At 37.0% G+C, this 27,818-nt stretch overlaps 2 protein-coding genes across 3 annotated transcripts; one reads left to right on the top strand and one right to left on the bottom strand.

The window, feature by feature from the left end:
* The first annotated feature begins 395 nt into the window (after positions 1–395).
* spata6 (spermatogenesis associated 6) lies at positions 396–15,957 on the top strand. The gene is made up of 12 exons (XM_083555526.1): positions 396–544; positions 2,229–2,366; positions 3,047–3,095; positions 3,201–3,242; positions 3,725–3,849; positions 4,077–4,157; positions 7,098–7,334; positions 8,261–8,353; positions 8,666–8,832; positions 11,534–11,624; positions 12,256–12,341; positions 15,579–15,957. Exons 1-12 carry the CDS (start codon positions 452–454, stop codon positions 15,760–15,762), a joined length of 1,386 nt encoding a protein of 461 aa, XP_083411652.1. The 5' UTR covers positions 396–451; the 3' UTR covers positions 15,763–15,957.
* A 1,179-nt stretch (positions 15,958–17,136) lies between these two features.
* Positions 17,137–24,826, bottom strand: dnttip2 (deoxynucleotidyltransferase, terminal, interacting protein 2). Of its 2 annotated transcripts, none has more exons than XM_083555507.1 (8): positions 24,539–24,826; positions 21,528–23,512; positions 21,161–21,299; positions 18,318–18,413; positions 18,047–18,211; positions 17,725–17,834; positions 17,493–17,593; positions 17,137–17,224 (listed from the first exon to the last, which is right to left on the bottom strand). In XM_083555507.1, the coding sequence occupies exons 1-7, from the start codon at positions 24,611–24,613 to the stop codon at positions 17,494–17,496; spliced, it is 2,670 nt and encodes an 889-aa protein (XP_083411633.1). In that variant the 5' UTR covers positions 24,614–24,826; the 3' UTR covers positions 17,137–17,224; position 17,493. The 2 variants fall into 2 exon arrangements, with proteins under 2 accessions (XP_083411633.1, XP_083411632.1); XM_083555506.1 differs by having other exon boundaries at positions 17,137–17,227; positions 24,539–24,692.
* Between the last annotated feature and the right edge of the window lie 2,992 nt (positions 24,827–27,818).

The following is a 27,818-nucleotide window of genomic DNA, read 5'->3' as shown; positions in this document are numbered from 1 at the left end:
TCAAGAGACGGGTGAAGACCTACCTTTTTCTGAAACACTTAAACTAACACTTTCCAAGTTTATAAAAAAAAAATACAAAACAACTTATAACAGAGTTGTAGGCTGATTAATCTTATATTGTAATCTTGCGTCCCAGTGTAGATTTGTTTACTGATGGACTCAAAGCACTTTTGTACCTCGCTCTTGACAACGGAGTCTGTTAAATGCCAAAAATGTAAATGTAAATCACCAGGTTTTCGCACATATTTGGCAATATAGTGTTTGATTGATTGATGATTCATTCTGAAATGGACAAATATGAGTGTGTCGGGTGTCCACATACCTTTGAACCAGGGACTATCATCACCACAACAGTCGCAGGGTTGATGGTCACGTGACCGACTTCCCGCATTCAAACGAGCAGAAACTTTGAAACCGCGTCAGCTGCTGCTATGACAACAGTGTGTGAAAGATGGGAGGACTGACACCTCCAGGAAGAGCTTCAAAATCAAGAGCACGACCCCGAAAAACTCTGAAATGTTCTGTACAACTTAAAGTCCATGCTGTAAGTTCACAAATGCGCAATTCATGTAGCTCTTTTTGGTAAGTTCCCTGTTTGGTGTTGCTTTGCCGAATACAGCCATGCTAGTTGGCTAACCTAGCGTTAGCCTTGTTGCTAGGTGTTTCTCAGAAACAGAGTTGTTATTCAGTTTAATTCTGTTTATTGCGGTAATTTTTCATGCACAAAACACTATCAGATTCTCTGCCAAGTGTAAACAAATAACTATTAGCTAATTTATTCCTTTACATTTTCTGATGATGTATCTGTAGCTGCTTCTAGCTGCATAGACCATATAAATAAATACAACTTTGTCATTGCATAATACAGGTACAAAAGTTCAAATAGTAACGTTGTGCACACTGCAAGTGCAAATAAATATGTAAATATATGTACAGCAAATACATATAAAGGCTTTGTGTAGTGTAAAAATGTGAAGAAGCTGTAGAGCAAGTGCACTAAGAAAAAAAAAAGACAACACTAAAGCAAGAAACCAAATGAACACAATTCCTGGGGATTTAAAATTAAGGCATATTGTGTGTTTTTGTGAAATTCTATGAGAAATAAAAAATATAAATAGTTCACACTAAAGCCTAACAACTGGTTTGAACTGTTTTGTCTGATCTTTCCTCATGATGTCCTGCTTTTCTTGTAAATGTCTTTGTAAGTGTATCTGCGACCAAATCAATTTCTTCTCCTCAGTCAGCCGGTGTGGAATGAATAAACAGCTTTTACATCCACACGAATATATTTGATCTTGTGCAGTTTGCAGCAGATGCAGGTTGCGAGTCTGAATAGCGTGCTCTCTGACCATCCAGTTAAAGGACATGAAAATGCTGACGTGACTGGTCGCCTGCTAGATGGCCTTGGAGTGACCAGATCGCAGTCTGATTAGTTAAAGCTTGTGCTGTTCATTTCTGCGTGATGTGACTGCTTAAATCTGATTGGACGAAAAAAATTCAAACCAGACATGCAATGTGGTGTCACCCAGATGACGATGGGTTCCCTTTTGAGTTTGGTTCCTCTTAAGGTAATTTCCTCATGCCATCTCAGGGAGCTTTTCTTTATCCACAGTCGCCACCAGCTTGGTCATTAGGGACAAAGTTACAATTATAAGTAACACACATATAATTTATATTTTTAATTTTTTATCTCTGTAAAGCTGCTTTGAGACAATGTCCATTGTTAAAAGCGCTATACAAATAAAAAAATGCACATATCTCATTATTTATATTTTTATATATATATATATATATATATATATATATATATATATATATATATATATATATATATATATATATATAAAATATGTGCATTGTATATACAACTGTACAAAAGTTATACACAGTTTATATACAAATGGTATATAGATAGGTAGAAGATAATCTAGAACATCCTTTGAATTTACAATTAAATACAGATATAATTATCCAGAGATTATTCAGTTTGTGTAAATATGTCCAATCAGCACTACTTGATCTATATCTCAGATTCTGGTTTTGGAGTGCTGCCTGTCTTGGATATTTTCATTGTTACCTATTTTAACAAACCCGTCTCATCTGAGGGATGAGTGAGTAGTTAGATCAAGGGAAAATATTAGAGCAGGGGGTGTTCCAGGGCTGGAGGTTATAAATGAGTTTATAACTTGAAATATACACTGATCTTTGACCTCTTTCTCTCTCTTTAGATCACATGTCCAGGGGTCCTGTTACCATCCCATGAGGATATTTACTTGAGTGTCCGGATGATGGGACAATACCACAAAACAAAATGTGTCCCATGTGCCTTTCCTCTTCTGCTGCATGAAAACATGGTGTTTACTAAGGTGAGGTGGATCAAATAGATCCTATTGGCTACTGAACTCTGACACCAAAGATTAGCTAAAGATTAATGTTTGCGATTTAGATGTGAGATATATATATATATATATATATAATGTTAGTTCATGTGACATACCATAAAGCTACTATTTATTACAGATTTATTTGTCAGATAAAAGGGAAAGTCTGCTCACAGTTTGCAGTTTCACCCCCCACCATTTTCGAAAGACATTTATTGTCATATTAATGAAAAGTCCAAAACAGAAGTAGTAATAGTTGTGGCAGGATCTTTTCCTCTAGTTATTGACATACAAGTATGATGACGTTGACGGTCATATTAGCAGGAGAAGGTGAGGATGCTGGACTAAAAGACTCAAAGATTAAACTAAAAGATTAAGGTGCTGCTTCACTGCGTTCTTTAGGTAGATAAATGGCACCATTACCAGCAAGTCATCGTAAGGCATTATGGGTAATGCAAGAAGCCAATACCAAGAATTAAAAATAGACAAACATCAACTAACTTGCAAAGTAGTATAATACAAAGCAATAAAGCAAATTAAGATATGAGGCAGTCTAGGGATTTTAACTAAATTATTTTTTGTCTGTTTTTCTCTCTCTCTCTCTCTCTCTCTCTCTCTCTCTCTCTCTCTCTCTCTCTATCTCTCTCCATCTCTCTCTTCATCAGACTTTCTCAGGAACATTTGACCCTGGTGATATAGCTGATCATCTGGAGCGTAAGTGCAGTGTGGGGCTGTGTTCAGTCCCCACACTTCTTTCTCTCGTATATACCAGATCAATAAACGAATAAACACTCGTACACGCTTTTGTTTTCTCTTTAGATGATATGACCTGTTTGGAGCTCATCCAGCTTGTTCCCCCAGGTAAAGATCATCTGTTGCCAGATTGACAGCTGCACATCAAAATTGTATCTTAATCCTGATTTTAGATTGACTGCTTAACTTGAAGCATCCACGCCTTTGTTGATGTGATACAATGTTCTTCATTGTTCATTTCAATGGTTTTATGTTTATTTTTTTATAAACTGCACTGTTGTGCAAATAAAATAAAAAAAATTGATGATAACGTTGCTTGTAACTGATATTATGACTTTATTGTGTCTTGCGTTGCAATAAACCAGTCAAAAAAGATGTCAGGCTTTTTGAGTTAGATAAAAATTCTACCTTTGAGGAGCTATTTTGGCAGTGCCCATATCCACGATAATAAAAAAACCTCACTATAAAAAAAAGTTTGCAGGAAACGGCTGTTTTTTGCTTCTCTAGCTTCAGTGAAAAGCTACCATGAAAGCACTTCCTCTACTAAGGTGTGAACTGTATCTCTCTCTCTCTCTTGACTGATGACACAGAGGGTGAAATTCTGGCCACATTTGAGGAGAACACCAGAGACTTCCTTTATCCAGGCCTAAGCCTGATTCCTCAAACCCCAGGTTCAGAGAGAGAAGTTCTCATGAAGAAATCTGCCTCGTTCCCGGTGTGTATCTCATCCACTCGCTGTGCTGTGATATCTCTGACGCATCGTAAAAAGCCAATGCCATTTTCCTGCTATTTGCTTCAGGACATAGATTGTTTGGGCAAATTGATCTGCCAAGAGTGTTATTATCTTCCTCTGCCAACTGTCTTTTCATGATTTTTAAAGTTTCTGATTTACTTTGTTTCTGTCATTTATTCCTTTTTATGTTTTTCATCTCGCTCCCTCAGGGGATTTCACCCAAAGTGGAATTTTCAACCATGTCTGTTATTGAGGAGTGTGATATGAAAAGTAGCCAGACAGCCACCTCAGTGAGTTGTGCTTTCTTTTTCATTCTTTTGTATTTCTGTGAATAAATGGATAATATTACAAATTATGGAATTTACAAGCAATTGTTTGAGTATAAGTTCCATATATGTGCTAAATCGAAATCACATTTTATATATATTGCCAATGTTATAATAGTGTCGTGATGTGTGTTTTTTTAAATGTGTGCTTTTCTCTGAGACACACAAAGCAAACCTTTGCATCCTTTCTTGATCTCCTGTTCATGCGGCATCATTGGGCAATGTAACACACTTTGAGGAAAACCCTATCTGCTCTCTTCTGCAGATGATTCATTTCGGTTAAGCCGCTTTGTGACAATGTCCAGTGTTAAATGTGCTGTATAATACAAATTTTCAACTGACAGAAAGGCACGACTGGGTAGCGTCACCGTGATTGTCAGAGGGAGTGCATGCCAGCTATCCCACCCAGATTGCCAGTAAGCATGGCCAGCGTTTGTTCTCTTGGACCCTCAGCAAAGGATTGCTGTGGAATGATCGGGATTGAAGCTCATGATCTCAGAAGCCCAGTGGCTAATAATTTTGTTGAGATGGCCAGGTTTGCCCGACAGGGTTGCATTTGCTGACTCCAGTTATAGAGGCTTAAAGCAGTCTCAACCTAAAGCAGTTGAGCCCAAAACAACACATATTTTACAATGTATTTATTGTTTTTACAAGACTGGAAACCAGGTAAATACAGGTAACCTTTAGACGAATGGATCATATTCTGGCAATATTTGAAGGTCATTATTGTAAACCGCTTTGATTTAACATAGAGACAAAGAGAAAAGAGAAAAGTGGCTTTTAAGAGACATTTTCAGAATTATATGGTGACACACATAGAATAGCCCTGCCAATCAACTAATTATCTGCCCCTATATATATTTCATCTCTTTGGCTTTTGACATCTCAATGGTTTTAAAAGCACTTTAAAGGGTAAGCTTTTACTGTGAAGATAATTACAGAGCACGGCAGTGATGAGTCTGATGTATGGCCCCTTAAACTTTCTATTTTATTTGTTATGTTCTTTTTTAAAGTGGTCTGTTAGTGTTTGAGTGCCAGCGTCCACTGAAGAATAGAATTTACATTTTAATTTCTCAAATAAAAAAATATATATATTTTACATTTATTTTCTGTATATGGTACTATTACTGTTTCAGTGCACATATGCATAATAAATTTGAATGGATTGGCAGGCAGGAATTTCGTGCTGCTATAAATATTGGTTATTTTTTTTCTCCCCTACAGAATTTTAAGGAGCTTTGTAAGTCTTTTTCTCTTGCTGATACCCTAGACTGTGATTATAAAAGGCACCTATTCTCTTTTGTTTCCATTAGATTCTCTGAACTGGTCCATTTCTATCGTTGTCATGTCACTGGATCTATTTATGTGCAACTGTTCCTTTTGTGGACGCTTCTGGTTTGGACTTGGAATGGCATGCTCTTAAATAGAGTTGGGTTTTTTTTGGCGATTTGCATGCAGATCATTTGAACAGGGCTTGTTTCTGCTTTAATAAGCTACTCTTGGCGCTGGCTTTGTTGTTTCAAGGACATCCGGCTTTATCTTCTGTTACCAATACCAGCAAAGCCACTAATCACATCAGACAAGCACGACTCGCGCTTTAAAACGAGTTCTTTGTGCCTCCACCAACAGAAGAGAAATGAAACAAGAAAAAACGAACAGAGAATACAGCGCCTATTCCTATGTGGAGGGGGGGGGGGACTTTAATTCCATTAGATCTGTTCTCTTCAAATAGCAATCTCTGTCAGGATTAATTTTTTTTTCTCTGCTTTTTAAAAATGACTTAATATGCCAGGATGTTCCAATTAGCATTTAAATTATCTTTGTTTCTTTTTTTTTTTTCCTTTTTTTTATTTCTTTTTTTGTTGTTTTTTTTTTTAACGGCCTGTAACGCCATTATCATATTAGTCTGAAACCGACCATCAAATGCAATTAACATTTTTAAAAACGTATTTATCTAAGCAGCGCCCACAGGAACCCTGTTATTGGAGCTCAGAATTATGTTAGCTGAGATTAAAGTTATTGAAGTAATTTTCCTGTGAAGGTGAGATTGGAACCAAGAGAAGGTTTACATTAGGCTGCATGTGATTAGGTTGAGCTGGATGGTGTGTTTTGGTTTGTTATCAATGCGTAATTTGTAAAAGTGTCAGACAGCTCTCCCAGACAATATTGCAAAACAAGGAAATGTATTCCTCATTGGCTTTTTTTTTAATGACAAATTTCAATGTTCAATTTACACAGTCAGTGTAATGGAGTGTTTCATCTATATGTAAGGAATGAAACACAGTGGGATATGCTATTAAAATAGAAAAAAATATATGCCAGGACAGTGTGATGCCATTACCAAGTTGAAATGGATTATTTTCCTATAACAGCATATCACAAAAAGCTTTATTCCTCTCACTCCACAGTAATTTGCCAAAGATAAGTTTTTAATGATATCGCAAGTAAAACCTATGTAATGTGATGAGACCTTTAAAATTCCTTTATCATTTACAGTGGTCCCCTTACCAGGTGCTTTTGTTACACTTTCTTGAAGTTGGAAACATTGCAGCTGGAAATTGTCTTTTGGTTCATCTTTAACTTACTGACCATTACAAAGCACTGACACTAGATCTTTACCATTTCAATAATTATAAACATTTTGTCGTTAAATAACAACTAATATTTTTTTAAAACCATAAACGACTATTCAACATTCAAGAGGGCTTACTACCGGAACAACAATATATTATAATGAGTGCATTTAAATAAACCTGTGATTTATTTTACAGATAGGAATACAGTCAGAGCTGCAGTTATAGAAAATTAATCAATCTAATCTATTTTGATATGATATAAAACACATCCACCTTAGATTAGAGAAATGTTTTTCAAAATTGATATTTTTTGTTTTGTTCTTTTTAGTCACTTGGAGCTTCCGCCTCTAAAGCCTGTCACGTTAGACCAAAAAAGTCAAAGTCAAGTGCAGCAGAACAATATGGCTACCAGAGGTCTACAGTTGCATCACAGAGCCGCTGTCCATCACCATACACTCACCGAAAGATGTGCCAACTCTCTGACGATGCCACACAGCGTCTTCGCCACCTACATCTCGGACCCTACACCTTTAAAAAAGACACAGCCCCTCAGCCGCCTTTCGTGGTGAGAAATAAAGGCTGATATTCTACATCACAATAGGTTTTGGAAAGTTCATGTCAGCATGTTCATTTAAAAAAAAAAAAAATATCCTAACCTTTATCCACCATTGATGCTCTTTTGTTCTTATACAGAAACTTATGCAACACTAGGGTTTTTTTTTTTATTCGCCCTTTTGTAACTTTAATTATACGTTGGACTCAAATGATTTTTGGGAATGTAACTTATGATTAATCTGTCAAAGGTGTAAAGAGAAGTGCTGCTGAGTAATTTATATTACGGGCTCGACCATGTCTTCGGCTCAGTCCACCGGCTTCTTTTATGACTAAAAAGCAGAAAAAGCTCCCCTCCTGTTTCCTTCCAAGTGTTTTCACCACACAAACAAGTCCTGAGGTGTAAATATCAAAGCTGTCATGCCCTGAAAGGCGAGATTCAAATCTAAGACATGTCATATCAACATGGCATTTTCCATTCTTAAACCTTTGAAAATAGAGTGCCTAGCATTTTCTGAGCAAGTCCTGGGGCAACAATTAACCTAAGTGACTTAAGAGTCATACCACAATTATTAAAGCAAAGAATCATTTTTAACAATTGTGTGTTTCTGAAGTCTCAACACTTGTTTAAAAAAGATTATTTAAAAAAAGTAAGAATTGTCGATTGGCTGTCGATTTGCAGTATCACTGCCAGGTAAAATGACACAGAAGCACACATGGAGTGAGTCAGCTGGATGAAATGAACTCGCTCTGTTGCTGTAAGGTTTTTCTCCTTGCATTAACCTTTCCAAAAGAAAGTCAATAATTCTTAAATGAAAAGTAAATTCAGCTGAATAAGTTATTCCACTGTCAGTTTTTTATGCTCCCGTGCTAATAGTTTGCAGATTGCTTTTCTTGTTAAGCAGTGAACGGAGAGATGAATGCATTCTGTGTTTGCAGGTTCCTTGTAGTCCCAACTCTTCACTAATTGAATCTCCATCATCTTTAGCTCTGCAGTCTTCACCTAAAAGAAACTCCTGCCTGCAGACATCTGTAAGTTTAACACATGGCCTTGAACAGTTCCATGGTATAATGTTTTAATGTATTGTGCCATTAAAGGATTAAGAGTAAAGATTTTTCCCGCCGGGCTCTAAAGTAGTAACAGTGACATTTTTTTCACAATAAAGGGTTTGCTTCTTTTTTTTTTTTGGAAGCTTCAAATAACTTCTTTGAGTACGGTATAAATAATCAGTTAACCAATTAATGCATGGTTAATTGTATAGTAGCTATCACTTATTTTTTTGCTTTTATTAATTATATATTTATAATGTATCAATCTATATTGTATACTGTTGATGCTTTTAGGTAACAGGACATTCTGCGCGAGTGGGTCCTGTATCTCCTGAATTCAGATCTAGACCATTGCTTAGCAGTCCCTCTCACAGACGAAACCCAGCTTATCAGTCCACCCCTGTGTCCAGCAGCCTCAGGGGCCAGAGTCCACTGTTTAGCCGCTCCACACTCAGAGAAAGGTGAGAGGAATTTCAGATTTGTTTTCCTCAGAACCAGGGTGTTTACTTTTCCATTTGACAGCACACTGCTATTCTCTTGAACGTAATTGAAGGTTGCAATTGAAGACAAAGTTACAAACTCACTCATTAGTTTCTGTAATTCCAATCTGTATAAGAGACACAGCATGGACAAAAGTATTTGGACACCTGACTTCTGACACTCCTGTTCCCACAAAGATGGAGGGACAAAAGGGTTTTAGATGGTGTATCTGTACATTTTTCATTCACTTGATCTAGGAGATCCAAACCTGTTCCAGCATGAAAATGCCCCTGTGCACAAAGGTAACTCCATGAAGATATGGTTTACATGGGTTTGAGTGGAAGGGCTTAAGTGGCCTGGTCTGGACACTTCAACACTTTTGAGATGAATTGGAATGCTCACTTCACCCCGAGGCTTCCTCACCTCACTTGACTTAACTGTTGCCCGTGTGGCTAAATAAGCAGAAATCTCCAAAACCGCACTTAAAGCTAGTGGAAAAGCAGCCCATAAGAGTGGAGGTTATTATAAGGCAAATAAGGACTAAATGTGCAATAGGATGTTCAAAAAGCACAAGTAAGTCAGGTGTCCACAAACTTTTGTTTCTATAGCATATCTACAATAAATAGTATATATGTAATATATTTCTAGTTTTTGTACTTTTACTTTTTCTTTCTAGCTTTATGCTACATTCAGTTTGGATATACTAAACGGTCGACTCTATAGTGTTTCCCCTTATGAATTACAAACCGTATGCTATCGACAAAACGTGGAGCTCAAAAAACACGATCTATATTGTAATCTTGGCCCATATGCGAGCTGAAACTACTCCTCCGCCTTCAAATGATGAAATCTGATGTCCGCTTGTGTTTGCTCATTACTTAAAAGAAAAGACAAATATTCCTGAGAAAACAAGGGGAAAGGGTATTGATTGTGTTTCAGCGAGATCTAATGCTTCTGACCTGACGCACAGTTTAATAAATTCTGAGAGACCCTTGTCATTGATCTGAACAACAGCCTGCTAAACCGACAAATGTTTGTTTGCTTGCCTGTCTCAACCGCTGTTGTTGTTTTTTTTTTGTTTTTTTTTATTCTGCAGAGACAGGAGCAAACATTTTAAATCAATAGACAATTTTAAAGCGGGGAGTAAATTGTAGAGTAAATACTAGGAAATGTATGATACTTTTGTGTAAATTGAAAGCATGACCAGAGCCGGAAGGCTGCAGATTAAGGCTAGCCCGGCAGATTCAGGCAATAAGAGAGCGAGCACGTCTTTTGGACGTTTTTGATAGGAAATGGAATGTTGCTTGGTGAAGTTTAGTGTGTCCTCACTGTAGCAGTTGGCTTCTCTTGTGCTAATCATTACGCCGAGGTAAGCGGCTGAAGCACAGCCAGTATTAGGTTCATTAACCACAACCTCTCATCTGTACCACCTCTCCTATAAGACTTTCTTTCTTTCTTACTTTCTTACCTTCTTTACCTTTCTTGCTTCCTTTCTTTCTTTTTCCTTCCTTCCTTTCTTCTTTTCTTCCTTCCTTCCTTTCCTTTGTATTGTCTTTATAGTGTTCCTGTCTCTTTTTCTATATTTTGGTTTTTCGCTTTTCTTTTTCTTTCTAAAAATTACCTTTACTAAAAATTGTTAAAAGTCTGTTGTGTGTGTGTCTCACTCTTTCTCTCTCTATTTCTTATTTGTTTCTCTGTCTACTCTTAGAATCTTTGCCGGTCTCTGACTGGTTGTCTGTCTACTTTTTGTTTACTTTTTAGCCTTTTCTCACTGTCTGTTGATTTTTCTTTTTTTCTGTCTTTTTGTTCTTTCATTTTATCTTGCTTTATGTCTTTCTTTAGTGTTTTTTTTTTTTTTTCCAGTTTCTATATTACTTTAATTATATCTATTAATTTGGTCTGTCTGTTTCTTTCATTCGTTCCATTTTTTTTTCTAAATTCTTTCTTTCTTTTTTTTCTTTTAATGTTACATAAATATACAGTCCGTGTTTTTGGCCTACACTTTCCAAATGTAGAAATCAGGTCTTTTAATTGTTCTTGTTTCCCATAACCCTTGATTGAGAGCTCATAACCCTTAATTATCCAGCGACTGATTAAAATAGAGCCCCTGCCTTAAAGCACTCTTTTGACATTTTTTTAAATGTTTGTTAATAGCTAAATAATTAGTCGGTTTTTATCCATTTATACTTTGATACAGTATCAGAAGTGATATGTGATTTATAATATTACCTCTCACCTACTTGTGCATACGGTTTTTTAGATATGAAAGTTTTTAATCTTGCTCAATCAACTGTTGTAATAGGATTTTTTTTATTATTGTTCTTTTTTCTTTTTTTTGGGTCCTTACTGGTTTCGGCTTAGTGCTGCAGATGTGCTGTTTATTTATTTATTTATTTATTTTTTTTTTAAACATACAGTTTTGCCGAACTCTAAGGGACACAGCACAGACAAGTGTTCTAACATGGTACTGCAATATAGCCACAACAGACTGGACACTGTGAGAATATGATACTGCTATTATTAGATTGTCCTGTGTTCATTGTGACATTACCTATTACAGTCTGAATAATATATTTTCAGTACTTGTTTCATTTTGTAAGAACAATGTGCTAAATCACTGACCAATTTTGATATACTGAGGGCGAGGACTAAAAATTCAGTATGGATGACTTTTCTGTATAGGTTTCAGAGCCCATCAAGTCCCTCTCAAGAGATCCACCGACGGGTTCAGAAGATTTTACACACTCATGCCATTCCCCGCAAGCTCTCCTTTGTGAGTATTGCATAAGATCATGAGGTAACAATGACATTTTCTTTAAAACAAGTGTAAGAATTGTCTGATACAGTCACTGGTGTATTCGTGTACCCAGAATTTCCTGTATGGCTTGAGAAGCGTTGGTAAAATACCTCCCACATTTCAGTCACTGCAACACACTGGTGGCAAAATCAAAGCAAAGACGTGCTAATTATTCTGAAACCCCTCCAATCCTTTTTATTTTAAGAAACATAATGTGACGTGTGTGTGCGTGTGTGTGTGTGTGCGTTTTCAGTGGGAAAGGACTTTGCAGCTGGCTTATTGTCTTTTATCAGCTCATCTTTTCAGATAATAAAAGTTAGAGTGCCACTGAATTTCAAGCTAAGAAAGAAAATACTGTATCGTAATTCACTCCGAAGTAAAAAAAAAAAAAAGGAAACGAGGAGGATTTTTTTTTTTTTTTTTATATCAAGTTTGTCGTGCATGCATGGTGTGATTGTGAAATGTGAAACAGTTTCTTCTATTTTAAATCAAATTCACTCATTACCTCACTTTTGCGGATTGTAATCATGTTTACCATGGAAAGCAGAAAAATAACACAAACCCTGTGAAAAGGAATTTGTATTATATTCTGTGTGTGTACTTGCAGGAGCAGCAGGGTGAAGAATTTGGTCAGAATGAACCTGGTCCCTCCAACCATGACTTGACGCGTTACAGCCGGCTACAAGCAGACAGGTGCACACATCTTTTACTCAAAACCAGCATTTACATTTAGTAGATTCAACACACAGCTAAATAATTCATCTTCACTATCTTTATAAGAAACAATAGGATATCTTTTCAGTTTGTATGTATATACACTGAACAGGGATAACATTATGACCAGTGAAGTGGATAACACTACTTATCTCTTCTTCATGGCACCCGGTATTGGGTGGGATATATCATGCAACAAGTGAGCATATTGTCTCCAATGTTGATGTGTTAAAAGCTGGAAGGATTTAAACAAGTTTGACAGGGGGCCAAATTGTGATGGCCGGCCAGGGATCATTGATGCATGTGGGGAGTAAAAGCCGACCCGTGTTAATCCGATCCAGCAGACAAGCTACTGGTGCTTAAATTGCTGGACTAATAAATGCTGGTTCTGATAGAAAGTGTCAGAATACACAGTGCATCGCACTTTGTTTGCGTATGGGGCTGCGTAGCCACTGACCAGGTGGTCATAATGTCATGCCTGATCGGTGTATATATGTATACACGCATATATTTAGGTCCTCGCCATCATATTTTATACACCGGTCAGCCATTACATTAAAACCACCTGCCAAATATTTATTTATCCCCCTTGTGCCCCAAGAAAAGCTCTGACTCAATAAGACCTCTGAAAGTGTGCTGTAGTATTTGGCATCACAATGTTGACAGTAGATCCTTTAAGTCCTGTAAGATGTGAGGTGGGGCCTCAATGGATTGGACTTGTTTGTCCAGTAGATCCCTCAAATGCTTGATTGGATTGAGATCCTGGGGCCAAGTCAACACCTTGAACTCTTTGGTATGCTCCAAACCATTACTGAACAGTTTTTGCAGTGAGGGAAGAAGCTTTATCCTGCTGAAAAAGTCTGATGTCATTAGAGAACATTCTTGCCATGAAGGGTGTTTCTGCAGAAATGTTTAAGTAGGTGATACATGTCAAATCAAAATTATTTAAAAACCAGGGCTCAGGTTTCTCAGTAGAAGGTTTCCTATTACACGGCCTCCACTGGCTTACTTTCTTCCTATGACATCTCTTCCCCATGTAAGCGACACACACCCAGCCATCCATATGAGGTTAAAGAAAACATGAATTATCCGACCAGACAAGTGTTTTTAAACTGCTCCACAGTTTCATTCAGGTGCTCATGTGTGTATTGTAGATCTTTCAGCCATGACAATGGGTCAGCATGGGATCTCTGACTGGTGTGCAGCTATGTGGCTCCATACACAACAAGCTGTGATGCACTTTGTGTTTCTGATATTTTTTCTGTCATAGCCAGTTTTTCAGCACATTTTTCTACATCTGCTTTTCCATGGGCCTTGGGTGCTTATGATTCTGAAGCAGGTTCACCGTTTGCTTTCCTGGACTACTTATAGTAAATACTAACCACTGCATACAGACAACAACCCACAAGATCAAGGGTTTTGGAGATGCTTTGACCCAGAGTTTGCCAAACTATACAGCTTTCCATTTTAGCTCTGTTTATTATCAGGAAAGCTGATTCTTTTCTTTCTCCAAATCACATGAACAAATTCTTGCAAAGTAACAATTTTAATCCAAACAAGTCCATTAAAGTCTTGTGTAAAATTCAGCATACTTAATAGAGATGAAACTTTTGAAAGAAAAATATCCAACAATATCACCATCAATATCTTCAGGTCTCAGTATTGGAAGTGAAAAAGTGGTATTATCTGTAATATTAAGTCATGCCTAAAGAACAGAATAAATAAAAAAACAGAATCATCCATAAAACAAAAACAAATGTATATCTACATTATACTAATAAAGAATCGTATCAAATTAATTGGTAACACTTGTAGACATTGTATAAATGTTTGTTGTTTTGCTATATTTTATATGTATTTGCATTAGGCCTGTTCAGATGTTCACTTTTATATGAGTTATTAGAAATCCCATTAATGAAGCTGTGAAGAGAATGTTGAAGGGAGTGAATACTTTATAAGCACTGTGAACTTTTGGTGAATCTCGACGCATTTAAACCTTATATGATATTCACACTTGGGGGTGAGATATTTATCACCAAAATTTATCACAGGCACATGCTAAAACTTCTACAGCGGCATTGTCGCTGCATAATTTTGTCAAAGCACGAGTTTCTAAATTGAGAAGCCGATCAGAGAGGTCCAAACTGAGTTATATTTAATCTTACACTCGCAAACAAAATAGAGCAGGCTCACAAGGACTGAGAGAAGTCATTACCAACAGTTTGGGAACACAAAATCTAAGTTTTTAATGTTTTTTTTAAACATTTAAATAATTACATACATTTCCAAATACTTGTCACGTTTGCTGACTTAACAAGAAGGAATGAGAAAAGAAATGCTTATGTGCAACAAATTGAAAACATAGTACAGTACAATAAATATATGTATATTTTTAATAGCAAATATTTACTGTACTGCACTATTTTTAAGGTTGTTAGAAAATCAGCTACTGATGGAGGGTGAGGAGGCCTGGGGTTCATTCATTGTTCCATTTCATTGAGAAGGTGTGCAGCATGGTTGAGGTCTATAGCAGGCCACTCAAGACCTTCCACTCCAACCTTTTGGAGAAGAACCACATCACATATAGCTGGAAAGGTCAGGTGTTCCGAAAGGCTTCCTATATAGTATATGTATTTACACTGACGTTTCCTTTAAGGTTTAAAGACATCTGCTATAGAGCTCGGACCTCAAACATGCTAAACCACTTCTCAGTGAATTGGAACGATGAATGAACCCCAGGCCTCCTCACCCTTCATCAGTTTTCTAACAACCTTGTGGCAGAATGAGCAAAGATCTCCACAAGCACATCTTCTAACATCTTCCCAGAAGAATGGAGGCTATCATAACAGCAAAAGCACATATCTGAGATCTCTAAAAACATTTGACCAGAGAGTGTATATGACTGGGATGATCAGCAGTTATGGTGAACTAACAAACAGGTTGAGGATAGAAATTTGTACACAATTGCTTTGAAAAATAAAAAATCCATAAGTATACATAAAAATACACACTACAATCACTGAGAACGTTTGTCCAGCTGCACTTCGGTCATGTAGCTTATCTGCTTATTCTTTTGGAGCGTATCAGGCTATCATGCATCATCTATCAGCTAATAAAATCACTAACCACTTGTCTAAGGTTATCTCTTCATCACTGCAGTGAAACACAATTACTCTGTTAAATGCAGAGTGTAACTCATGTGCTTTCATGTTGCAGGGTTATTCCTGGAGAGCCATCTGTTCATTTAGATAACGGAACATTCTGGACAAACAGAGCTGCCAAATACACCGGGAAGTCCCACAGAGCAGTGTTTGAGGACAGCCTTGGCAAAATCTACAAGAACCTGTACAGAAAAGCATCAAGTCCCACACACAATGACTCACAAAGCACCTGGACATAGTCCCCTATCCAAGATGGCTAGTTTTTCTTCGTGTCAGTTATTTATTTTGACATGATCCAAGCCGCAGTTTATGTACTCGGAAGCCATGATTATTAATATGTGCATTCTTGTGTAAATGTGCTGATTATTCAGGTAAAGAGCCAAATAAGGCAGGGATGCTATTATAGCAAGATCATTAACAACAGGATGGTGTGGGTCACTGTTACCATTTGTTTGGTTAAAAAAAAAAAAAAAATTCTATTATATTACAGCAATTTACATTTTTATTTCCACGTTATACCATAACAGCAATTTTTCCGAACTCCGGTGAAGTTAAGGCAGTGCTGTTTATCCAGGTGCACTTTCAAAGCTAACGATAAGTGTCGCATTTTAACAGTTTATAGTTTGATTTTGTCATAAAACGTTCAATTTAGTCCCTGTTATCGCCTAAACACTAACAAGGTATTTCTTTAGTCACTGTACTTAAAAAATAAATAAATAATAATAATAATTTCTTTGTAAAGCACAATTTAACAAAAGTTGACCAAAGAGATGTACAGTAATAAACGTATAGCAACATTTAACTAACAAACAAAAGACAGTACATCAGATTAGATCGGATTTTAGCTTAGATTGAAAAAGTATTCAGAAAGTGTTTGAACACTAACACAAGAGTAAAGACTGTTCCAAGGTTTCAGTGCAGCTACAGAAAAAGCATAATCCCCTATCAATTTAAGTCTTACCCTAGAATTAGTCAATAATCTCTGATCTGAAGATCTGAGGGAGCTCAATGGATTGTACTTAGAAAAAAGGACTAATATCGAAGTAGACGCCAGTGTGGATTTTAAAACAAAAGAGAATCTTAAAATCAATTCTACTGTGCACCAGATGTCAGTGAAGAAACTTTAAAACCAGGGTAATATCATTCTTGTGTACACCCACCAACTCTAGTATTCTGCACCATTAACCTTTCGTGAGACACCAACTGTAACCCCAGTTCTCCCAGGTTTCCATGGTGTGGTTGTAATAACAGTAAAATGTCTACTTAAAATGATGTGTGCAGAAGAATAGAAGCATTGAATTGCATAAATTATCAAATCTAGCTCTCACAAAAAAAAAAAAAACATCAGCATTGGTTGTTATTTGTCACACAGATTTATAGAATGTCTTTTGAGTACACAGTGACATTACAGTTTCCCTCCACTGGAAATAAAAGGCCCAAACTGTACATTATAATGCACACCATTTCAATCAGATTCAATAATTCAGCCATTCTGTGATATAAACATCTTCCACATTACTGTACTATAATTATGATCATTTAGGTTTTCTTGCTTTGTGATTATGATATGAGTGCATTTCAAACCAGAAGAAAAACGGAGCTCAACAGCCGACTGGTTTACATGATTTATTGGTGATCAGACTGAGGTTTTAAATGAGAAGTGTCTTTGTCGCCTCCTCCAACCCAGTGGCACAAGTCAAGCTTCTTCAATCAGAAAAAAAAAAGACAAAGCTACTGTGTTTACCTTTGCTTAGTTTAGGGTTTTTTTTATATCACATTATAAACTCTATGTATAAAATACATGTTAATACAGCAATAAAATGTTAAAATACTCATTAAAATGCATTACATAAAAAATAAAAAATAAAACACTGTCTTGCACAATAAAGATCTAAGCTCACTTGTGCTTCAACAATCTTACAGGTATTTCCCTAAACAACTTATAAGGTAAAAATCACCAGAGCCTTACATCATTTCTTTTTAAGAAATTTATGCTTCTTTTTGTTCATCTTTCCAGCTGCTGCTGCTGCTTTTTCTGCCATGATCTCTTTATACTTCCTCTTGTTAAAACTGAATAGGTGAAAGAGAAAGTTGGGGTTAGACAAAATAAATAAAAATACATGAAAGCACGGTAAAAACAAACGGCTGTAAAAATTACGAGTATTAAGCGTAATTCTACATCTCAACCATTTCTACTTCACCTTCTGAACTCTGCATCAGAAAGCAATTCCTCCACAACAGTCCTCTTCCTTTGTTTCTTAGGAATTCGGGAATGGTAGAAGTCTATGGGGTTATCAACCACTGTTCCAACCTGTGGTGGATAGAAGGGAACATTTTAAATAAATCCATGTCCAATTTTCCTCAACCAGATACACACCTGATAATAAAAACAAGGCTTTGTACACCATCACAAAAACTAATAATAAAAAAATATTAAAAAAATACATTTCCCACCACATTAGTCAGTTTTGGAAATGAATGTTTAATAGAGTGATATATCAAAAGTGCCCACTGAATCCTCACTTGAAAGTATTTAGGGAATCCTTCTCTGTCGTTCTTCTTGTAAAAGCGCTTTGGGTCCATGGCTGAACGCATCTGTAAAGCCTTGAGATCGTTCTTCAGCTCGTCTGTTAATTCAGGAGCTCTCATGTTGAACCAGCCATCTCCTGAGGTCTTGGCTCTCTCCTCCTGTGCAATGTATTATTACAAAAATTTAATAAATGCAAAAAATAAAATGCACTGCATCTGTTAACATAAAATCTGGTAACAGCACTGCCTGAAGATGCGTACTTACCCTGCGCTTTAATTTAGCAGCTTGTATGGATTCCCTGTACGGTGGCACGGTCTCTTTCTTTTCAAAGTCTGCAACAATCACACTCTTCTTCAGCAACTGAAACACCAAAGCAAGTAATGACTTTTTGGAAAAAATTAAATAAAAACAGGCATTTCTGAGTTTGAAAATCTACTATTTGAAGAGTTTTTTGAGACTCACCAGCATGTTTTGTGATATAAACAAAGCTCAATTACCTCAGGCTAAGCATAAGGACAATTTTTGGAAATGACCAAGTTGTTTTTATTATCCATAAATGTGCATTAATAGAAAGGTACATGAAATATGGATGGATGAATGTGTGAGGTCTCAGTCATTCAGGTCACTACTGAATATGGATGTAACGATTTACTCAACTCACAATGTTGATACTGGTTTCACTTTTTTTGTAACAATGAGTTTTAAAACAAATAAAAAATGAAAGTGTTCTTTAAATATTTCTCAAACAAGCTGATGGACATTTCTTTGTGAAACTGAGATACAAATAACAAAATTAATCAGAAATTTTAAAACAAATCCCAAATGAAATAAAAAACTTTCTTTTCGGCTTCTCCCGTTAGGGGTCGCCACAGCGGATCCTCCGCACGTTTGATTTGGCACATGTTTTACGCTGGATGCCCTTCCTAACGCAACCCTCCCCAATTTATCCGGGCTTGGGACCGGCACTAAGAGTGGCTGGGGATGGTTCCCTGACCGGGAATCGAACCCGGGTCACAGCGGTGGGAGCGCTGCATCTTAACCACTAGACCACCAGGGGACCCCAAATGAAATAAAAAAAATGACTAATACAAATAAAAGAAACTCCCATGTATTGAGCAGTAGCCAAAATCCTTCACTCTCACACAGTGAGTGGGGCTGGGAATCAGCCAGTCAATGTGGTTTGCCTATTGATAGCTTTTCACATGCCAACGGAGGTAACTGGAATGTCTCACTGTGGTGACGGTTTATATCTCAAATCATGTTTTTTGCAATATTAGTCTTGCACATTTTTTGTTTCGTCTGTTACCATTTCATCATTTATTTTGTCTTCTTAAAGCCAAAACACCACCATACCTCCAATCTGAAAGAGCATCATCTACACTTGCCCCTGCCATGTTTGCTACATTTGAAGGCCACAACACTTCACTCTCGTCTGTAAAGGGTGACACAATATACAGCTTCAGCGCCCCCGCTGTTTAAAACGTGTATTACAAATCATTTAACATCTCAACTGAGTCACGTTTTCACCTGGTTCGGAGCACGTTACAACCCTAGTATGCAGAAAGAAGATAAATCAATCGCAGTTGACTTCAATCAACATGATCCAGCACTAAATGGATGTTTACAACAAGCCTCAGTCTGGTCTATTTCACTTTGTACAGTGCGCTATTAACTATGAACAGAGCACTAGAAAGCTCGCTTCCATCTACAACCACAGATACAACAAACCAGCAACAAATCAAGAAGGGTTTTCTGACAGACAACAAATCCTTATTCTAACTATTAGCATATATATAATTTTTTCAAACAGTTTCACACAGTCTCTCAAGGACAGTGCTTTTATTCTTAACAAATAAAAAACAAGGAAGTGTCCAAAAATACCAGTTTTCTACAATAAACTGTAATAGTGTAATCCTTTAAAGGATTACACTAAAATTGAAATCCTTCAATTAAAGTTTGAAGCTTTGTTTTGGCAGATAACTATGTGACTGCTTTTAGAAGATGAATACAATTCCTAAAAGAGATATTTTTCTTATGGAACAAGTGCTCATAGCATCATACATCTTTGTGTGTAAGAAACTTGGATGTAAAGTCTCATGGCAACATCAGCAGGTGTAAGATGTTTTCCAATTCTACACTTACATTCTGTGGGCATTGCTATTACATCCTGCATTAGTTGCCATGCAGGTCTCCGTTTTAAGCACAAGATGTCACTAGCGTTCAACCATGTTGAAAAACCGTAGTTTCAAAAGTTTGAAGAAAAGATTCCTTATAGAGCTTGCCATCACGAGCCACCTTTTTTTTTTCTCTCAATATTGGTAAATCTTCCAAGTAGAATTCTAAAACTACAAGCCATCCAAAGAAACTTGAGGAACTTTTTTTTAGTCAGGAACGGTCGTGGACAACCCATGTACTTGAATTAAAGTAGAGATACACTAAGTAAAATATTACTCTAATAAAATTGCTCCCAATCAACTTAGATTATGTGAAGACTCTTAGCACAAAAATCTATCAATAAAATTTAATTAAATGTAAGTTTGATTAATTAGTCAAACACTGATTGATATCAATTAAAATTATCTTGAGCCCAAAACTGATAATGTGGAAGTTAGAATCAGAAGTTTCTTCCATCATTTGTTACTCTCAAAACGTTGTGCTTGCTGTTAAACTGATGCTGAACTGTATGCTCTGTGTAATTAGATAAAAAACATGCTTAAAACACAATCTACTCTGATTGGGGGCTTGATGTGTGTTAAGTTTTTTATCCACTCATAAATAAAAAGGAACGACTGATGTCACAAAATATAGTACAGTAAAAAGCAAAAAAATCTAATAACATTTACTTCATTGCTGTCCATCAATGTTCAGGAGTGGAGCTAGATCTTTGATGCTGTAGATTACGCTAGCTGATAACGGTGGAATACCAGGTAAAGATCACTCAAAGGCCACCATGGGTCTATAGATGGGTGCCTACTGTGAAGTATTGATGGTCAATAGAATTCAAGCTTAAAGCTTATATAATGTTTATTGACATTTCCATCATGAATGGCACTATAACGGTGTACTTTACCTATTCAAGTAAGAAATTCAGTTCATTAAATAAATACCTCATTCTGATTTTTCTGATCTTTCAGCCTTTTCAGGTTGTCAGAGACAGATTTGGATTTGCTGCCGTCAAAGTTGATATACAATCCACCAAGAGCCTTTACTTTCAACCCTGGATCAATAGAACTGGATAATTCATTCCTGAAAGAAAGAAAGAAAGAAAGAAAGAAAGAAAGAAAGAAAGAAAGAAAGAAAGAAAGAAAGAAAGAAAGAAAGAAAGAAAGAAAGAAAGAAAGAAAGAAAGAAAGAAAGAAAGAAAGAAAGAAAGAAAGAAAGAAAGAAAGAAAGAAAGAAAGAAAGAAAGAACACTGTTAGAAAGGGGGAAAAAAAAGATGTAAATTACTTTGGGACAGAAATATGAATTTATACCGTGCTGGCGTTCTAGTAGTAAAGAGTACTTTTGAGTCCTCATCTTCCTCATCATCATCATCTCCCTCCTCATCAACAAAATCCTCTTCGTCCAGGGCAGCTTTGGGGGCATCTTCATTCTGTGTAGTCTCAATGTAATACTTTTCACTGGAAAGACATCCAGGACGAGCATCAATTACAAACAGCCCATTACCTGTGAGCGTGCCTGGTGCAGCGGAGGGGCCTGGCTGATCCTCAGAACAGGACATATCATCCTCACTCTCCAAGTCCCCTGCCTTGTCATTACCTCCATCTACTGACAGTGCGTCATTATCACTCTCCTCATCTTCACTGCTGTCCAGCAAGCTGATACAAGTAATTACAGGCTTGTTCTTCTCAACTCTCATCTTAGATGCTTCTGTCTTATTAGTCGCATCTTCCATCACACCTTTCTCTGAAATTCCATGCTGATCTGTAATGGCATCATCCTCAGCTGCCATGTCAGTCATCATCTTAGCTGCTTTTAGATTTTCCTTAGGTTCACCAAAAACTTTGAGATTTTCATCATGTTTGGCTGGATCATAACTTAACTGATCCTCAAAATCCAGCTCTATTGTGAGGCCTGACTGATCCTCCTTAGGCCCTGTGACACTCTTTTTGATTATGACAGATGAACTTAAATACTTTTTAACATTTGGGGGAGAGGAATGTGCTTCCTCATGTGTTTCCATGGTTCCATCTAAAATCTCCTGACATTCTCCAATATCCTTTTTAGTTTCAGAAATGCCTTGTCTGTGCTCAGGTTCAACCTCTTCAGCCTTACTCTCATCAAAAATGAGAGTAGAATCCCCATTATTGTCCTCAACAATAGAACTTTCGTTGTCTACAACAATTACTGTTTTATTATTTGGGTCCTCCTCAAGCTCCACTATATCCTCCATGTCAGGCTTGGATGTGCTTACAGACAGGGAAGGAAGAATATCTTCTGTAGTTTCACTCAGGTCTGCCTCGGGTTCATTCAATTTACAGCCCTTTTTGACACTTATGGAGACCAGATCTAATGTGACCCTGACATTTCTTGAGCTAGATCCTCGGACAGCACGGTTGCTGCTAGCTGAACCAGTTCGGCTACTACAAGGGGTTCCCCTGTCCCGAGTAGAACATGGACTGTCAAGAGAAGTGTATGCAGTCGAGAAGGATTCGGAATCAGAATCGGCTACCCGACTACGAGTTGTTTGTCTAGGACTTAAACTAGGGCCAGACTGGCATCCCTCAGAATCATAAGGCTGGCTTTCTTCAGCAGATGTTGCTTTGTTTCTGTGCCCCCTTGTTCTCCTAGGCTCAAAAGTAGCAGAGGCCTCTGCAGTTTCACTTTCCTTCAAGTTGATGGGGATCGGCTCAGTGACTTTCACTCTGCTGCGTGTGGACCTACGGACAGTGGATCCCTGCGGAACAGACACTACAGAAGAGCCAGAATCTGACTTTGAGTGAGCCACATCTTCAAGAGCAACAACAGGCTTCCTGAGGCCTTTAATGACTCTTGTGGACAGAGATGCCATGGAGCTGCACGATTCAGCCTCAGAGTGCTCATCTTCCTGAGAAGTGGTGGACTCTAAAGTGGGAAAAGGTTTCTTCGGACCTCTTGTGGATCGGCGCGGTATTTTACCCAATGATGGAGAACTAGATACAGCCTCCTGCTCAGCCACAGCTTTTGGTTTCCTATGGACTGTTGTTCTCCTTTTGCTCCGAGAGGTTAGCTGGATATCCGATGCCACCGAACAACAAGACTCGGATTCAGAAACATCTGCTTCATTTGTGGTTTCTGTTTGTTTGGCTGTGGGACGACATTTAGAACCTCTCGTTTCCCGCTTTGTTGAGCTTGCTGGTTCAGCTGGAGTCCTGTTCTGCTCTTCTGCTTCATCCTGCTGGGAGTCAGTGGTCTGTTTGGATTGGGACGGTGTTGCCACGATCACTGTTCTATTTCTTGTTCTTCTGGTGGTAGATAACTTATAAAGAGATCAAACCAAACAATTTTTATTAACTATGTCATAATGCATGTAACACAATCAAAATAATGGGTACCTAATTAAATGTATAACATTTTGCAAATTGATGAATGGTGGAGCTTTTCTTGTTAAACTCATGCGATCACACATTGAGTACTCTCTACCACTGACAAAACAGCATACAACTGTTCTCATGTAACAGCATGATCATGTTCTCTGTTAGCTGAGGATCAGGGATACCAGCCACAGCTAAAACAGAACTCTCATCAACTAATTAAATGTGTGCAAAAATAAGTGCACGTTTGCCTAATGTTGCCCACACCTGGTCTTAGAGTGTACAATGCCATGTATAATTTCTGTGTTTTTCTTGCACTTGTGCACCTGATCCATCTATCAGCAGATTTCCACGTATTAATCTGTGTTCAAAACAGAAGAAACTAGATGTTATATCCAATAGATAATCCTCACCCTGTTATGCCTATATACCAGCGAATATCATTCGGGTGGGCGACGATTCTCAGCACTGACGTGGTTATGTGCATGTGTGTTCGTGTGTTTTTTTTTTACACTAGAAAACAGAACCTTTGTTAATAGCTTAGTATTTTAGTTTGCGGTATTTTAACTCTAAACTGCATTGTGCCAAGTCTGCCATTGCTTTGCTAAGACTGATCCACTGATCTCGTCAAAATAAGTCAGCAATAGTTCTGCTTCAGTCATTTTCCACCAGAAGATGGGATAGATGAGAGTTGAAAAATTGTGCACAGCTGGACCACGTGAAGCAAACGTATTCTTGCACTCGGTGTGCATGCATATATATATATATATATATATATATATATATATATATATATATATAGTATACACATTTTCCAGTCTAATTTATCGACAGTTATTAATGAAACGCTAGCTAGCAAACAGAGAAATGGTCTTTTTATACATTTAGATAAAATCAATTGTTCATGTGTCTGTCAGCGACTTCATCTAAAATCACACAATAACTCCAATTTCTAAAACCGAAATTCATACCAGAGTCCCTGCGGCTTCATCGCTCGTGCTTCTCGGTGGTGAACTCCCGCGTGTTCCTCTCCTGGTGGCCACCATCTTGCCGCTAAACGAGTACACGCTCGTACACACACACTTCCGGATAGTCCCCGTAAAGACCCCAGGTACTCAGACTGTACCAATCGATTATCGAAAAACCACAACGCCATTCATGCCAGACTGTCTCAATCGATAACTATTACTAAAATTATATAACCTATGTATATAATCAGTTCCATCGTTATTTAAAGTATATCACTATGAAACACATTAAATATATTCATATTGAAATCTTTTGTGATTTTGGTGCTAATCATATTTCCGTAATTTCCAGAAGTAAAGGGGTGGGGGCTCTGACTTCACAACGTGACACTGTTCCGTTGTTTTGTCTTTCTGTTGCCTTGTAAATGCTCAAGTTTTTTTTTTATTATTATATTATTATATTTAAGTCAAAAACATACCATACATAGCAATGCCATGCGTCTGAACAAGAAACTAGAGTTACATAGTATACAACTGCACACATTTCAAACAGATGACACAAAAGACAGTCTTAAGGGCTTTGGGGTTGCTGGAGATAGTAAGAATGAATGAATGAGTTTATTTGTACTTAATCAGGGACAATGCACAGAGACCATTAGCCTAAGAAAGAAGAGAGGTTATAGCAAAAAAATGCTAATTTCCACCTGCAGTCCCTAGACAGATGTTACATTTGCAAAAGGTCATGAAATACATACAGTATAATACATGGAAACATTATTTCACTCACATAAATTAGATCACTAAAAACACTCTCCACTTCATAATTTAACAGAAGTTATACAAGAAAAAAACCTAACTTCACTCACATTATAAAAAACACGGGGTATTAAGAGTTTGCAGGATCTCACCCAATTGAAACGCAAGAAAATTAGGGCTTAACACACTGAATTTACATTTGTGTAAAAAAAAACAAAAACAAAAAACGAATTGCTTGAAAACTAAAAAGATTTATCAGAAAATATTTCTGGTTTATACCAAAGTCATGATAACTAAACAGAACCTCTTTGATGGCAAAGAAATTGCAGAAAAGATCAATTCTTTGATTATAAATATACGTTTAACGCTGCAACGATCCTTTCAAAATATAAAAGCTAAATGTCTGGATTTTTTTATAAAGCTTGACAGGACATAACAGATCAAGTATTTTATGAGACACACCCTTGAACTTATTGATAAATAAATATTTACACGTTTCCATGGAATGTTCTCAAAGCGGTCGCTCCAAAAGAACACGACATTCTGTAATAGCTGTACGACATTCTGTAATTGTTCTGTTTCGATCCTCAAGCTATAATGACGTCATTTCCCAGCACAGCATGTTCGGCATGCAAATTAGAGGGAAAAACGTGGACACCTGTATGATAATATGTCTTGATAACATGTCATATAAAGTAACCTCTTCAACAGTCTGGGTGGCTGTTGGTTCGGTGTATTATAGTGAACTTTTAACATTCCTGCAACATTTTGGTTTGAACTGACTGTAGGCACCAGCGTGTAGCGTTAACGACAAGCTGGTTAACATTAGTAGGGATGTCAAGTCAAGTCAAGTCCATAAGCTTTTTTTTCTACCATATACAGCTGACACAGTACACAGTAAAATTAGACAACTTTCCTCCAGAACCCTGGTGCTACATTAAACAACATAGAGCTACATCACAATTACATAAAAGAACACAAAGCAAGGACTAAAGTAAGTGTCCTTGCCACATAAAGTGCATCGTGTGCTGCCTAGTGCAAACAGTGCAGACAAAAAAAACAGTGCAGACAGACAACATAAGACAGTGTGGGACAGATACACAAAACACAAAATAGTGACCAGTAAACCGATTGTATAATATGATTATACATCAATGTGCAAAAGAGGGCTATAAACAAGAGTGTATTTTTAACATAAACACAATGTAGCGCAAAAAACAGCAGTAGCAGCAGTGGAAAGGTGCAAACAGAATAACCATATAATGTGATTAAATTGAAATATAATATTTGTGGTGGAATGGATTGAGATGAGTTACGAGCGATGTGCGGTACCAAAAATGTTCTTTTCGATCCGATAACGTACTTTCTAAACAAGCATCTTCGATATCGATATCAATACTTCTTTGAATATTTGACTGTTAAAAAAAAATTCCATTTGAAATATTTATACTTATATGCGGGTAAATATGCTGCTTTACATGAAATACTGTAATATCTTTATATCTGAAACAGTCTGGTATAAAGTATAGCTCTCTGAAATGATTCTGCTAAAGAACTCTGAATCAGGGCAGAAGATGGGGATCATGTGTTACCTCCTCTGCTTTTCTCAGTCATTATATATTTTTTTCTTTTAGATTCTTTGTCATATTTGTGGTATATATTGTTTTTTGGCATGTCACACAAAGCTTCATCGATGTTAACTGTAGTGAAAAAACTCCAGATTATGCTTCTTATTCTTTCAGTCATGATCTCATCCATGCACTCAAATCTTCTTTTGAACCTGCGTTGAGTGAGTGAACGCTATCATGTGAAACAACGGAAGATATAGTTCCCATTGACATTCTTATTGAAGTATTATAAATATGCCAGAATCGAAAATATCGATACTTTAGGATCGATCCGCCCATCCCTAAACATTAGTGAAAAGTCTAATGATAACTGGCCTGTCGAAGCAACAATTAGGGTGGTTAGTGTAAAACAAGTCCAATGCCAATACTGCTATAAACTATACTATAATTATAAATGGTGGAAAAAGAGCAGCTAAAGCATAGTGATCAGTTTTCTGTTTCCTTCTAGAAAGCCTTGAGCTCCCTTTTCCAGCGACATTCTGTCAGATTTATAGCCTAGGTAATACATTTACAGATGTGTTGAGTAATAATCTATGGGATGACAAACACAATGGTGTTGAATTTAATACCAACATGAAGGTTGAAATGTTTCAGTGTACAGATGTTGGACCAAAATGAAGGATTGAAGCACTGCTGCATTGTGGTCTCTTTAAATAGAGACAAATTACAGACTAAATCCCACTGAAAAAAAAATAAGCATGCACTTAGAACCGCATGTCGAAGATTCATAACAAAATAAATATTGCACACCACTAAATATTAATCGTAAAGATTAATTAAAATAGATTAAACTAAAATCAGAGCAGTTTTTCTTTTTATCTAATCTACTGTAGAATTGCGGAATTAATTAGGTTCACATGTTTGGTGAAATAAGAAAACAAATACACAGAATGCCAGTC

This window comes from Silurus aristotelis, assembly GCF_946808225.1.
Source record: "Silurus aristotelis genome assembly, chromosome: 11".
NCBI classification, from domain to species: domain Eukaryota; kingdom Metazoa; phylum Chordata; class Actinopteri; order Siluriformes; family Siluridae; genus Silurus; species Silurus aristotelis.
This window is presented reverse-complemented; position numbering and strand designations above follow the sequence as displayed.

Excerpts from the sequence above, each read along its gene's own strand:
- spata6 (XM_083555526.1), top strand. The coding sequence starts at position 452 with ATGGGAGGACTGACACCTCCAGGAAGAGCTTCAAAATCAAGAGCACGA. Across the intron at positions 3,850-4,076 it reads AGAAATCTGCCTCGTTCCCG|GGGATTTCACCCAAAGTGGA; the intron begins GTGTGTATCTCA and ends TCGCTCCCTCAG. Across the intron at positions 8,833-11,533 it reads CGCTCCACACTCAGAGAAAG|GTTTCAGAGCCCATCAAGTC; the intron begins GTGAGAGGAATT and ends TTTTCTGTATAG.
- dnttip2 (XM_083555507.1), bottom strand. The coding sequence starts at position 24,613 with ATGGTGGCCACCAGGAGAGGAACACGCGGGAGTTCACCACCGAGAAGC. Across the intron at positions 23,513-24,538 it reads ATGAAGCCGCAGGGACTCTG|TTATCTACCACCAGAAGAAC; the intron begins GTATGAATTTCG and ends TCTCTTTATAAG. Across the intron at positions 21,300-21,527 it reads ACTACTAGAACGCCAGCACG|GAATGAATTATCCAGTTCTA; the intron begins GTATAAATTCAT and ends TCTTTCTTTCAG.